Genomic DNA, 14,112 nt, shown 5'->3' with positions numbered 1-14,112 from the left:
TTGCTAACACCAAGTTCAATCTGGTTCCACAGGAATGTCCTTCCCGATATCCCGATTGTTCTGGTATTAACAAAGCGTTGAGATTTAAATATTGCAACAGCTGGCCTTTCACAAATAATTCTAATATTTTCTCTAATGTGTGCAACATGTTGATGGGACGAAACTCTTCGGCTTTAATCGTTCCAGCAACCTTTTGCATAGGAACTATGAAAGATTCCGTCCACACCTGAGGCACATGCCCAGTTAATAAAGACTTATTAATAAGGTCCAGCAAGATGTGATCGATGACATGAAAGCAATCTTGAATAACTCTAGCATTAACATTATCCAGCCGTTTTTCCTAAAGAAAAGCAAATAGTTCTAAGTTCATTTAATGTAATTGGGTGAAATCTTTCAAATCTACAATTACTATCATAACCGGCAGGTTCATCGACCAATTCAATGGACTGATTGATCAATGAAACACTATTGACAAAATAATCATTAAACTTAGATGCTATAGCCTGTTCAGACTGTTCAAGTGTGCCATGCAAAGCTATGGACCGCGGTTTACTATTACTAGGTTTCAATAAAGATTTCAAAATTTTCCATAACTATTTGCTGTTGTTTTGATGCTGATCAATCTTCCTCTGAATATATTCACAACGAGTTTTCTTAATCGATTGTGAATATCTATTGCGCGCGATCGTGTACTTATTCCAATGATTTCCATCATTTGTTCTACGAAATTTGTTGTACCATTTGTCTCTCTCACGTTTAAGGCGCAAAAGATCCAAATTGTACCAGCTGTTTGAGTTTTTCAAAGATACAAACTTTTGCGTAACTAGCTTATTTGTACACGTTTTCAAGGTAATAGTTAGAACACCTGCTGATTCATCTAAATTATCGACCTCGAATGGAAAATCCATGCTTCTCGTCACAAGATTCGAAACAACATGTTTCGAATATTTCCTCCAGCACTTTAATTTAACAAACTCGTCGTTTGCCACGAAATTATCTACAATATTGATAACTAAGGTCTCATGATCGGTTATTTTCAAATTGGTATCCGTGACTGTGTTGATAGTTTCAAAATTGGAATAAACATAATCAATTAAAGTGGAAATACGCGTGAATTAATTTACTGTTTGTTTCAAATTGAAGAAATCAGATAAGCGCTTCAAATGGTTCGAATTGTAGTCATCACGCCAATTGTTATTGAAATCACCAGCTAATATATTTAATTTGCTAGAATCAAGGAACATTTCGAGCCAGTTTTCTAAAATTTCAACAAAACGCTGGTCACTTGAGCTGGGGCTATGATACAAAACACCATAATTACCCATCTTCATGCCACGTTCAACTGTTATGCCCAAAAAACCAGTTTCCATCAATAACTTCGTTGAGGCGAAGATTGAATTGAACTGATTCTTTGACATAAATAGCAACACCGCCAGTATGTCTAGAATGTGATAAACAAGCATCAACATTATATCCCGGAATACTATATTGATCAAATAATTCAATTTCAACAATATGCGTCTTTCGGATCTTTTTTTCGAAGAGAAGAATGTATAACGACCTTCTAGATTATTACCAGATGATAAAGGTTCTGGAATACAAAGTTTGCATATTTCTAATATTGTTTGTCTCTGTATTTTTGGTAAACTAAGAATTAATGTCTTTTTTTGATTGGAATAAAAATAATTTTTTTTAATCCCTTCTGTTTATTTTAGGCTCATTAGCATTTTAGCTGTAACAGAGCCGAATTTTAATCGTGGACATGTCACATGTTTATCATATCTATAATTAGCACATAACACAGTTGCCATTTTCGGCGTTAGAGTATTCCCTTCTATACCATTGCATATGGTACACATTTACACAGTTAGCCATTTAGGTGTAAGAGTTTTCTATCTGTTCTTCCATTATCCAGTTAGACCGGACAGCGGAGACAGTTGTTGATCATTGTTGAGTTATTTATAGAACAGCAGCCCGATGTTTCTTGCAGAGCAGAGCAGTTGTATGGATGAATCGATCTTAATTCGACCGTGGATCGATCTCCATCGCTGATGATTGTTGCGTGGACGTAGTTATTCTGTAACAACACAAAGATGGTCAATAAGGGCCCTGAGTTTTAAACTCACGATCGATCGCTTACTAAGCGAACGCGCAACCAATGTGGCTACGGAGACCCCCCAAATAAAAAGATGACATGAAAGGATTTCTTCTCTTTTTCTTGTCGATATTGTCCATTCAAACAATAAAATATTCCCGAAACTGTAACTGTTAAAATTACCATAAGCCACCGATTTGTTTATAGTTTACTTTTTACAATTGTTCCACAAGTGAAATTCTTTGACAAGTGTGTATATGTATGACCGTTATATTCAGCGAATAAACTATACGAAAGTCAAACATTTAGATTTTGCTTTTGAACGTATGAATCTAATGACGAATATATCGATGAATAGGTTCATATATGGATCCGTTCAATGCAGTTACAAAAAGGGACTGAAATCAAATAAGAATAGTCCGGCGATAATCTTATGCATTATATTCAATAAATATTCCACGCCACTAACATTAATTTATGCATTTAATTCTACAATATTCTAGAATATGAAAAAAGGCACTTATCCAAAAATGTTACTCCTATACTCGCGTCGGTGTGTCAGACCGAAAGTGTTAAAAAAGTGGCACACGTCCCCTTTCTACTAACACATGTGATACGCTAAACGATGACGAACGACATATAACGAAGCTAGAGAGAATCGCAAAGTCGTTGTACTGATATTTTCTGAGAAATGAACGAATTATTGATTTCTCGATCTGACAGACCAATGCGCGAGTATAGGAGTGTTAAAAAATAATTATGTGTCATTCGGTTAATTAACGCGTGGCAAATGTCCCCATGGAGCAGGAGCATTGTTGGCCACAAATCAACACAACTGTGGAGAACAACAGATAACATAAATAACAATAAATACTTACACTTCCTCACTTTTGACGTTCGGGATGAATTTGATGCACTCGCGCTTTTGGAAATTTGCCTCGATCCAACTCCGTGCAGTTCGCTGAATTTGAAAAGAGAAGAGATTTTAAAAACAAAACATTAGAGTGCATATTCGTTTCAAAAATAGTGTTTGTGTCTAAGTATGATGTAGATATCACATTTAGGGGATATTGCGTTCCACGCTATTCTAAGTGCATTCGAATGTGATTTGCGTACAATTCCATTTTCTGTGTTTCACAGAAGCTTGCAGGGTGAGTCTGGCTACGAAAAAGTCCGCAATGTATTTTTGGCGGCATCCATGATCTGAGTCTTTCGTCCGGTCCAAAATAGAGTGCTTGTTGGAAGTGTATTATTTGAATACACACCACCCCGATGTGATTTATTATGATTCGTGGAACACTACTGGTTTTGGTGGGAGAGTGATATCGGCTGGACTAACTTCAAGCAATGTAAACAAGCACCTTTTCTTACATTTTAAGCATTCACCATATAATACTGAGTGATACAGGTCAAGTTCGAATTTAGAGCAATCCTTTGTAACATAAAATTCTAAGAACGTAAATGGCCTTTGAGAATAATGCTTTGAAAGTGAAGAAGAACCATTAAAAGTATGGAAAATTATTTTTATCAATGCCGATACTTTTGTTCAATATGATAGTGCAGTATCACTATCATATTGAACAAAAGTATCGGCATTGATAAAAATCATTCTTATCAGTATATAAGAACTATTCATTATTGTATGCAAAACAAAAACTATTATTGCAAACTATTAAGATTTATTTTGCAAAAAACTCATAGTAATAATACAGCCATTCCATGCCAAACCGATGTAATGGTTCTTAAATTTTCATGAAAAGTGGTAGTTTTGCTCCTTATTGCGAAATATTAGACCCATGGTGCCCATTTCCATTTTAGGGTGGTCCGAAAAATAAATTTTTTACCCTTTTTCCAAAACTATTGTTTTCCAAAATCAATATATTTTGAACTACTCAACCGATTTAGACGATCAATATATCAAGCCAATAAACTAGTATTCTTCGAAAAAAATACCACACCTGCTCGTAATTATTGATTGTATTTATTTTTAATAGTTTACATGGTCTCGGGACCAAGCGTGCTATATTTTTTAATATTTTTTCTTGAAAGGTGAGGTTTTTTACATAACATATCCAAAATTCAGAGAGACGTTATTTTTTTTTGTTTTTGAGTTATGATTTTTCAAAATTACCCGATGATCCCAACAATCAATTTTTACCTCTTTTTTACACCACAAAAACTTAATACTTTTGAACTACTGGGCCAAGGGCGCCATATTTTTTTGTATTTTTTCTTTCTTTTTCACATAACATATCCGTTATTACTTTTCAAAGGCAACATGTTTTCAGTTTTCGTTCAATATTCCTATGCGACTATAATGCATTTATGCGACTAGGATGATTTTTTTGCGCAAATGTGGTCTTTTTTTAAAAAAAATGGCTTCAAATTGGAATACCGATCATTTGAATCATTTGAATTCAATTGAATTCAATCATTTGAATTCGATCATTTGAATTCAAAAGTTATGAAAACAGGCATTTTAAAAAAAGGAGAATAATGATTTTTTGGACCATCGGTTAATTTTGGTAAATCATAACTCGAGAACAAAAAATAAATTCTGAAAAAAACTAAAGTCTGAATTTTGAAAATGTGTTGTGTAAACAAGCCTCAGCTTTCAAGAAAAAATATAAAAAATAGAGCGCTCTTGGTCCCGAGACCATGTAAACTATGAAAAACAAAAACAATCAATAACTACAAAAACAAAAGCCATTTGTTTTCACAAGTATTGTATTTTTCCAGAGAAGAATGGCTAATTGACTTCAATTTAATATGTTGATTATTGGAATCGGTGGTTCAAAAGTTATGAATTTTTGAAAAAAGTGATCTTCGGAAAAAAAAGGGAAAAATCGATATTTTGGACTACCCTAAAACGGTAATGGGCACCCTAATAATAATAAAAAGGAAAAAACCGGTTCTAATATTTTGCGATAAGGAACAGAACTACCGCTTTTAACGGAAATCTGAGAGCCACTATATCGGTTTGGCATGGGATGGCTGAAATAGTACGCATACAGTAAAAAACTTATCAACTTGTTGCATTTTCAACGAATTCAAACAAAATTTTCTGCCAACGCTCTAAAATCGCGGTTAACAGCCCAAACAAATTAGAATATTGTCAGATACCTCTAGAAATTTTTGGTTAAGTTAAATATTGAAATAATATTCCAAGTTCAGCGAATATTTTTTTTGTGTGTGGCAATATAGGCCTTGTGAAGGGCCGTGATTTCATTCAAATTTCAGGGGGATCCGAAAAAAAAAATTCTTTCGCCATTTTTTCCAAAAATGACTTTTTTTTAATTTTCAAAATCAATTTTTGAACTACTGGACCAATTCAGATGAGCGACATATCAAATTAAAGGCAATAAGCTAGTCCTTCTTTGATCAATATTATACTTGCAAAAAAAATTGATTTTCACTTCGTAATTGTTGATTGTATTTGTGTTTATTGTTCACATGGTTTAGAGATGGACGGCGCTATATTTTTTTATATAAGCGAACCAAAAAATGTTGAAGGTATGTAAAATTTTATATTAATACTAGTTGACCCTGCAAACATTGTTTGCTATATGAATTATTTGTAGTGAATATTTTGGTTGTTAAAAAACAGTAATTTATTGTAAGTGTGCTCGAATGTTTAAATGATCTATGAAATTATCGAATGTGATCGTTAAAATAGAATGAAACGATTTAAACGAAAGTGTGTTTGATATTCATGGTGCCGTAAATGACAGTTCTGTTCTAGGATTTTTTCGTATTCGATTTCGAACGCAGTTGTACCGGGCCGGTTACCTGGACAGTGGACGCTACTAAAACGTCGTTTAGGAAAGATTCCACGTGGATAAAGAGCAAATCGTGTAGGTTTGGTCATGTATGACATTGTACCGTGGAAAAAATATATGATGACGGTCCATTCTGTGATAAATATCAGACGATGGGATGGGATCTAAGACATACAGAGGGAAGGAGCGCTATAGACGATGACCGAATGTAACAGAGAATGTTTTACTCTGTTACATAGAACACATATTCGATACAGTAGAGCAAATATTATGTTATATTTTTTGTCTTAACACGTTCGTCGCCCCGTCACCAAAATATGGTCGACTCTTTCTTCGTTAAAATTGAATAGGATTTTTATATGGAATTTGATAGAATAGGTACCTTAATATAACTATACTATATGTAGAAAAATCATAAAATCACAACCATATTAATACACTGTTTATACTAAACATTTTATTAATTTAAAGTACGGATGGTTTGTACTGCAGTTTTTTTGCGAAACCCATATGATACGACATTGGAATGTGATATTGTTGTCAATTCGTTTTCAAATTGAAAAACAGGAAGTGGGTTATATCTATGGTATAACCGCAAGGGTGACGTAGGACTATCGTTGATTTAGGGATCATTTGTTTGAAGTTGAATCTAAATCCATCCTGAATGAATGAATAAATAAATATTTGGGTGGCTTCAAAAACGAGAGCATTACGTTGGAGGCTCAAGGTTATATGCATTCAATATTGGATACAAAAAACCTTGTTCTGAAGAATAATCTTCAGAAGCTTTCCTGTTAACTGCACTTGATTGACACACCACAAAACCAAATGTATGTGGTCGCAGTATTATATGGATAGAAAAAAATTAAAATAAACTCGCTTGGATGTAATTTTCAATTCCAAGGGGAACTGGCAGATTATTTTTCAGCAACGATCATTTCTTTCCAGGTTTCTTCTCGATAACCAGCAAACGAAAAGAGTTGTGCGCGTGTATGTGTGTGTGTGGCGGCTGCTTCAATGTCTTCCCAAGGAACCGTATTTCGATGCTCTCTTGGTCACCTTCTCTTCTCCTTCTGATCGATCGGCTTTTCTGCGCTCCCTCACAGTTAAAACAAACTGATTGCATTTCAGGTCAGGTCAGGCCAGGTAATGAATCCCTCGATCCCTCGCCGTTCAGCTCGTTCAGTAACGATGTTGTCTTGTCGATGTCCTCAGGCGTCGTGCACAAATTACGTAACGCTAAAAATCCGGATCTTGAACCCCCTCCCTCCCTTACGTAACGCAATTTCCTATCTCTAATAAACAGAAAGTAACGCAACATCTACCCCCTCCCTCCTTATCGCGTTACGTAATTTGTGTACGACGCCTCACGAAAAATGAATGGGTTTCACCACCAGAATATCATTTAAGTATGCTTTTCGTGCGTGATTGAATCGAGAGAAGGTGTGGTTTACGATGGCAATTTGGAAGGCAAACTAGAGGAGAATAAACTCTCTGAGTATGAAAATTTCGGCGACTGAGCAATATCGATTGAATATTATATAATTTTCGCGATACGAAACAATTTCCGTTGCGCGCGCATACAATATTAGATACGAAAATATCCTACTGATGGGAAAGAATAATCTTCCGAAGCTTTCCAGCTAATTACACTTGATTGAAAAATTACGAAATCAAATGTATTTGGTCGCTGTGTTATATGATTAGAAAACATTAAAATAAACTCTTTCGCATGAATGTATTTTTCAATTCTCAGGGAACTGGCAGATTGTTTTTCAGCAACGATTAGATCTTTCCGGAATTTTCTCGACGCTGTATGGCATCCAAACGAATCCAAATGCTGCAAAGGTAGCTGCGGATCACCAATTCGGTCGACTTCTGATAGCGACGAATTTCACGCAAAGTTCCCGGTCGATAGCGATGTGGCTTCTTCACCTATCCTGCTGCTGGTGCGCTTATCCGAGCTGTTTTCATGTGCCTTACACATACACATGGATAACACACAAATTGGTATCTTCGAATAAGTCTCCTGCAGCGTCATAATTGCGGAACTTTGGAAGCGCAAGTCGGTTTTGAAGTCCTGAGCAATTCCACGATCCAAATGCTGCAAAGGTAGCTGCGGATCACCAATTCGGTCGACTTCTGATAGCGACGAATTTCACGCAAAGGATAGAAAACATTAAAATAAACTCTTTCGCATGAATGTATTTTTCAATTCCCAGGGGAACTGGCAGATTATTTTTCAGCAACGAGAATTCCGCGCGTGTATATGTGTGTGTGGCGGCCGGTGTTTCAAGCGGAACCGTGGCATCACTCTCCTCCTGATGGATTCCCTTCTGGCCTTAGGTGCACATACAGGCTCTTGGTGACACCGTTCATTAGCGCTTTCATGATAAACGAAAATAGCTTCACAACACAGCGACAACATGCTCCAATCGCTGTTCAATCATAACTGAGGGGGTTTACGAGCAGCGCTCGCTTATATACCGATTGGTGATTTCAATAGCCTGTTTTGAAAGCAATTTTAAGACTATTGAAAAAAGTTTTTGGATGAAAAAGTAACAAGTATATGACGCGTAGACCTTTTATCTTTCGAATGAAGTGTTTATCATACCATTTCGTTCAGTTGTTTAAGAGCTATTAACGCTCAAAATCTCGGTCTCCGGCGTAACGCTTTCATTTTCGAAACTTTGGTTTTACACCCCGGTATAGAAATGAAAGACGTAGTCCTACGTCAAAAAAAAAATATTGCTAGATCTTGTAAAAGTTGTCTACAAACTATGTTTGATCTTCAAAGTGGTGTATTCAATCCGAAATTCCTGTTGTGACCGAGATGTTTTCCGTTCCGCATTCCTTGTGTTTCAGTGAAATTAATTTCCGCAATAGAAATAATTGGTTCAAAATGGTGTTCTGTGAGTTCGAGAACGTGACTAGCTGTGACAATAGTGTGTTCAAAAGTTCTGAACAACAAGCGTTAGGCTGGTCTCTGATAGCACATTTTTGTTGTGATCAATCATTCCCCATTTACATTTCACAGGTTGCCAAATTGGCTATTGGGCTTGAGTCGAACAGATTATTAAAGACTTTATGCATTGCGCTCTGGCGAAATAGCAAAGGCTCTGTCGGCGTTGCTCGTGATAGCGTCTCACACTTGAACGAATTTTTTTATATCGTATGAACAACGAATATATAAATGTACGAATGTGTTTTTGACGAGGGACTACGTCTAACCGGAATATATGGGGGGTAAAATGAAAACATAAACACTGAACATGCAGGAAAAAATGCAAGATTTCGAATGATTATAACTCGAACATTTTCTACTGGATCGGAAAGATGTTTGCATCAAATGATAGGGAATATTTCTACGCATCTATCACAATTAATAAAATGTTGTTTTTCATTAGATAAATGATTGAATAACTGTAAAATGTTAAGCGTTATCTAAACGCCCTAACTGCCTCGTTTTGATTGGTCCGCTTTATGGTTTCCCCAACACAGACTTCAAAACCAAGCAGCGTTGGAGAAATCGACATTGTAAATACATGAAAGTAGGGGGAGCTTTAGTTCCCACCACTCGCTTGCCTTTGTGCAGACTAGAGTGCGTTTCCCTAACACGGTCTCACAACGCAAATATATTGAATTCAATTGGATTCGGAAATTGTTTCATTCAATCAAAAATTTAATCAATACAAACAAATTATTACTAAGCTAAGGTAGTCCCACGTCAACCTTGCGGTTATATCATATATATATAACCGACTCATTTTTTTTTCTTTTTTTTCTTAGGAATCGCAATAATTCGCTATCTACCTTCGCGTACATGTCGAACATGAACAGGTGACACAGCTCACGATATCGTAAAATAACGTTGTCCTGACCGCATTGAATCAACATACGATACACTAAAAAATCAATCGACCGAACTCTCTTGTTTGTTTCGTTTCCACCAACCAAATGTTTTTTTTCCAAAATATATATTTTTATCAAGGCTCATATGGCGTTAGCCTCACGGGGCCGGGAGTTCAATACTTTGACAATTGACACCAACAATGACACCAACCGAATGTTCATGTATATCAATATCTGTACCTGTGGAAAGATCTTGTTGTTCAATGTTTACGCATTATCCGTTTTGTCTCTTCAGAACGACTAGGAAATTTTCCGTCAATGAAATTTTTTCAGACTTGCACTTCAGAGCTTGTCACTCAAAAAACATTGAAGCGATGCACCTGTCTTTAGGCGAACTTAGGATACTTGCGCATATGTGGGTGAAAGCTCGATGAAGCGTACGTAACGCCATTTGTCATTCAATAACGTAAATAAATTTGTTTTATTTGAAAAACGAACGACTGTTAAATGATTTGGATACTGTTTATTCAAAAAATAATGAAATGGCGATTGATAAATAGGAGATAGGGGTAAGAGGAAATATAGGGCCCTATTATAGAAATCGAGGCGATAAGAATTTTGCTCGTTAGCTCTGTTTTACTATTATAGAAATCGAGCAATTCGATAGCACCGAGCGAGTGATAGCTATCGATGCAAGTGTCAGAGCTTTTCGAGTTGTTTGGTTCGCTTGTTGCATATCTCCAGAGAATTATTTTGTTTTGGTTTGCGTCCCTGATATTTTCCTTTGGGAAACATTTCAGAAACCCTTAGATATATGCAATTTTCAACACATGTTCGTTTGTTTTGATCAATATTTGTTTTACGGTGCTGCCAGAATAGTCTTTACAAGGTAAGTGTACAATCCAGCATTATTTATATTAATCATGTTACAATTTACTATGCAGAACTTACATCCAGCGTATATTTCAGTGGCTGAAAATGAATGGACAGACAAATCACCAGCAGTTTGAACGACTCGTTGAACCAATAAAAGCAAATGTAAACATTGCTCGAGGTTTTTATGGAGGCAGTTCAAATGGAATCCCGGTTAAGGAAAATTGGGAGAAATTCAGTGAGGAGCTTAATGCACTGAGACAATCAATGCGTCTTGGTTCAGAATGGCAGAAAGTAAGTGTTTCTTCTATGATACATATAACTTCATAAGTAAATTTTATCATTCTTTGAATTACTATCAACCGAATTTCCTTCCTAAAAATTGCTTATTCCTGCTAGCGTACATTAACAAGCGAGAATTTAGGGCCACAGGTGGCCCAATACAATAAAGCTATTGACGCCGCTACAACAAGAAATCGACGCTAAAAGAAAATTACATGCACAAAAAAAATGGTTTTGATGAAAAAGTGGAATTCGTGCGTCACTCCTTACGGAATTCCATAGATTGCAGTTGTGAGAATACATGAAAAAGTTCATTTTCTAATAATTGTATTTTTTTGTAAAGCAAATTGTTCCATGATGTCGTTTTAGTACACATCCATTTATGCATTACGCCTATTAAGTTTCATTCGTTGAGGGAATATCAGTTTTCGCCAAAACATAACCATATTAACACTTTTGAAATATAGATATTTATAATTCTCATAGCAGATGTCTCAAAAAAAGATTTGGCATCCTTTCTATAGTGCTTTGTGAAACATTTCAAACTCGTTTCAACATATTTCAACACCACCACTGACATTCGAGCAGAGTAACGAATCGAACTGTTTTCCTCGATTTCTATAATTCCAGATTTTACTCGGTGTGATAGTGATTGTATCGATTTCTATAATAGGGTCCATAGAGTTCTATGTGTATTTTGAAGCCAAATTTGGAAAAAAAGAAAACCAAAAAATATTCAGAAAATGGAAGAATTGGAATTTACGACCAATTCTCATGCCCAACATTTTTTTGTGTACAATTTCAATAAAATCGGTCGAGTAGTTTCGGAGGGGTTCGACCAGGAACATCGTGATACTAGATTTTTTTTTGTATTAACATATTGGTTAGACACTCGTTCAGATCATTTAAATTTAAATTTGCCCAGAGGTCAGTAATAAGGATGTCGCGTAAAATCGATTATGAAATCCGACCGTCTGATAAGCAGCTTGCGAAAGCTCGAAGGAAGTTGATTTGCTACCACCAGCTGTAGTTAAAGTTTTGCAAAATAACTCAAAGGGCCTGGTCGAGTATGGAAGTGAGAAGTGTTCCCAAACCAAATCACTCGCTCTATGGAAAATGTTGTACCCCATACCCTATATTTTATAGTGGGAATAAGGAGGAAAATTTTTTTTTTTCGAACCAACAGTTAATAGCTCTAAAGTTTTGCTTAAGACAAAACTCAACTACAAACCCTGTTCGATTTTGGCAACAAGCCCGAATATTTTGTGTTGCCAAAATCGAACCGTGCCAAAAACGAACGGTTTTTTATTTAAACGGTTTTATTTAGCTTGCCCTGTAACAGGTTTGTCTGTAGCGCTTTATCACATTAATAAAAATTTGAACCCCTTCCTGTTGACCGATTGATCTGAAATTTGGAACACATCTTTATCTCTGGAGTCATTATAATACTGCATATTTAATGATTTTAAAAATCCAAGATGGCGGCCGCTACAAAATGGCGGATTACATATTTTCTCAAAACCCCATCAAAATGAGATATCAAGTGAAGGGGCTTGACCAGTAGACCACAGCTATTTATGTAAAATTCAAATCCAAGATGGCCGCTGTCACAGAATAGCCAATTACAATTTCTAAACGGTTCCATTCAGCTTGATCTGTTTGTATGTATGTTTTTGTAATCCCCTCAATATCGGTATCGAATGAAATGATTTGACTAATAGAATACAGAACGTCATCAAAACATTCCGAAGAAAATTAGGTAAGAAATAAAAATAAAAAAAAAGTTGAATGGTTTTATTGTAGAGCAGCATACTTATCATACAGATGATGTACTAAAAACTAGAAAATGAAAAAAAAACTAAAAAAAACTTTTTTAGTTAAACGGTTTAATGCACTAAAAGCTAGAAAATAATTAGGCAAGTACCAGTTAGTCATTTTCACATCCCTTCCTTCATTAATCTAGGGCAATGATGAGACTAAAATAAAATCGTTTTTATTTCATAATTTAAAAAAAAAAAACTAAAATAACCAAACCAAAATAACTAACTAAAATAAAATCGTTTTTATTTCATATTTTTTTTAAAACTTTTTGGTGGTTAAAAATGTTTAGGATTCAATAAATAGTTACATGACGCGAATATTTTAGTGTTTGCTCTCCTCGGGTACACTATGGTATACACTGAAGAGTCTATTGCTCCGGGGTTAAAGATGGGAAAATATAGAATAACTTTTATGACATTCGCAAACGCTCACAAATTAATGATGTTTATAATTGGAGAAACTAAGGACTCATAGGGCTTCAAAAACGTTCAAATTCCTGTTGAATATGCCGCTTCGAAAAATGTATGGACGACGTTTCACGAGTCTCTCGTACAAAATTTTCGAAAATTTCCCAGTAGAGTTGGAATCGAACCAAAGGACGTTCTCCTTCTGGACAATTGTACGGCTCATCATTGCCAACATGTGCTGATTTCGGATGACGGCTTGATAGAGGTAAAGTTTCTACCGCCAAGCGTGACCCTTTACTATAGCCCATGGACCAACAGGTCATTCAAATTACCAAAACAAAATACCAAGGAAATTACATCTCGAAATCGCCAATGAGTCTGATTTTAAGCAACGGATTACGAAAATCTTTAACCCTTTCTCTACGACAGTGTGCTTCGTCGGAGTGCTACTGCTGAACGGAGCGTTGCGCCGAAAAGTATGCACATCGCACTGGTGTGATCGATGTGCAGTATGACCCTGATGTCGTCTAAAGACGGCGCTCGTACATACAGCTCATCGCGCGGATGTCATCTATTGACGACGCTCGTAGCCAAAGGGTTAAGGTTGAGATTTTTGGCACATGTGCCAAAATCGAACCGTGCCATAAACAAAACGTGCCAAAATCCAACGGGGTCTGTATTTCGTAAGTACAAAAAGTTTGTTTTACTAAATTTTATTCTAACTTAGTGAGAATTTTAATGAAAATGTACAACTATCCGGATCAATGTTCTGAACAACTTATCTGAATATTTTTGACCGTTTTTTCAGAACGGCCCCACCTTGTGATGGTGAAATATTTTTTTCGGCAAGTTTTGGTACCAAAAAAAACAATCCAAAATATATTTGAATGAATCTCGTATTTAATAACTACCGTATGTTCATGTATGTTCATATGAGTGCCAATGGATGTATGGGAAAAAACTGACCTTCGAATTTTCAAAAGAAATTTGATTGAAAATGTTG

General features: G+C 35.8%; 1 protein-coding gene across 20 annotated transcripts in view; it reads right to left on the bottom strand.

Annotated features, from left to right (window-relative positions):
- Positions 1–14,112, bottom strand: part of LOC129771454 (transient receptor potential cation channel trpm) — a 338,130-nt gene that overhangs the window by 155,475 nt on the left and 168,543 nt on the right. For all 20 annotated transcript variants that reach the window (XM_055775103.1, XM_055775106.1, XM_055775112.1 and 17 more), the window contains one exon: positions 2,974–3,056. In XM_055775103.1, the coding sequence (XP_055631078.1) occupies positions 2,974–3,056 (83 nt within the window). The remainder of the gene's footprint in view (positions 1–2,973; positions 3,057–14,112) is intronic.

The sequence above is a fragment of the Toxorhynchites rutilus genome, chromosome 2 (assembly GCF_029784135.1).
Source record: "Toxorhynchites rutilus septentrionalis strain SRP chromosome 2, ASM2978413v1, whole genome shotgun sequence".
NCBI lineage: Eukaryota > Metazoa > Arthropoda > Insecta > Diptera > Culicidae > Toxorhynchites > Toxorhynchites rutilus.
This window is presented reverse-complemented; position numbering and strand designations above follow the sequence as displayed.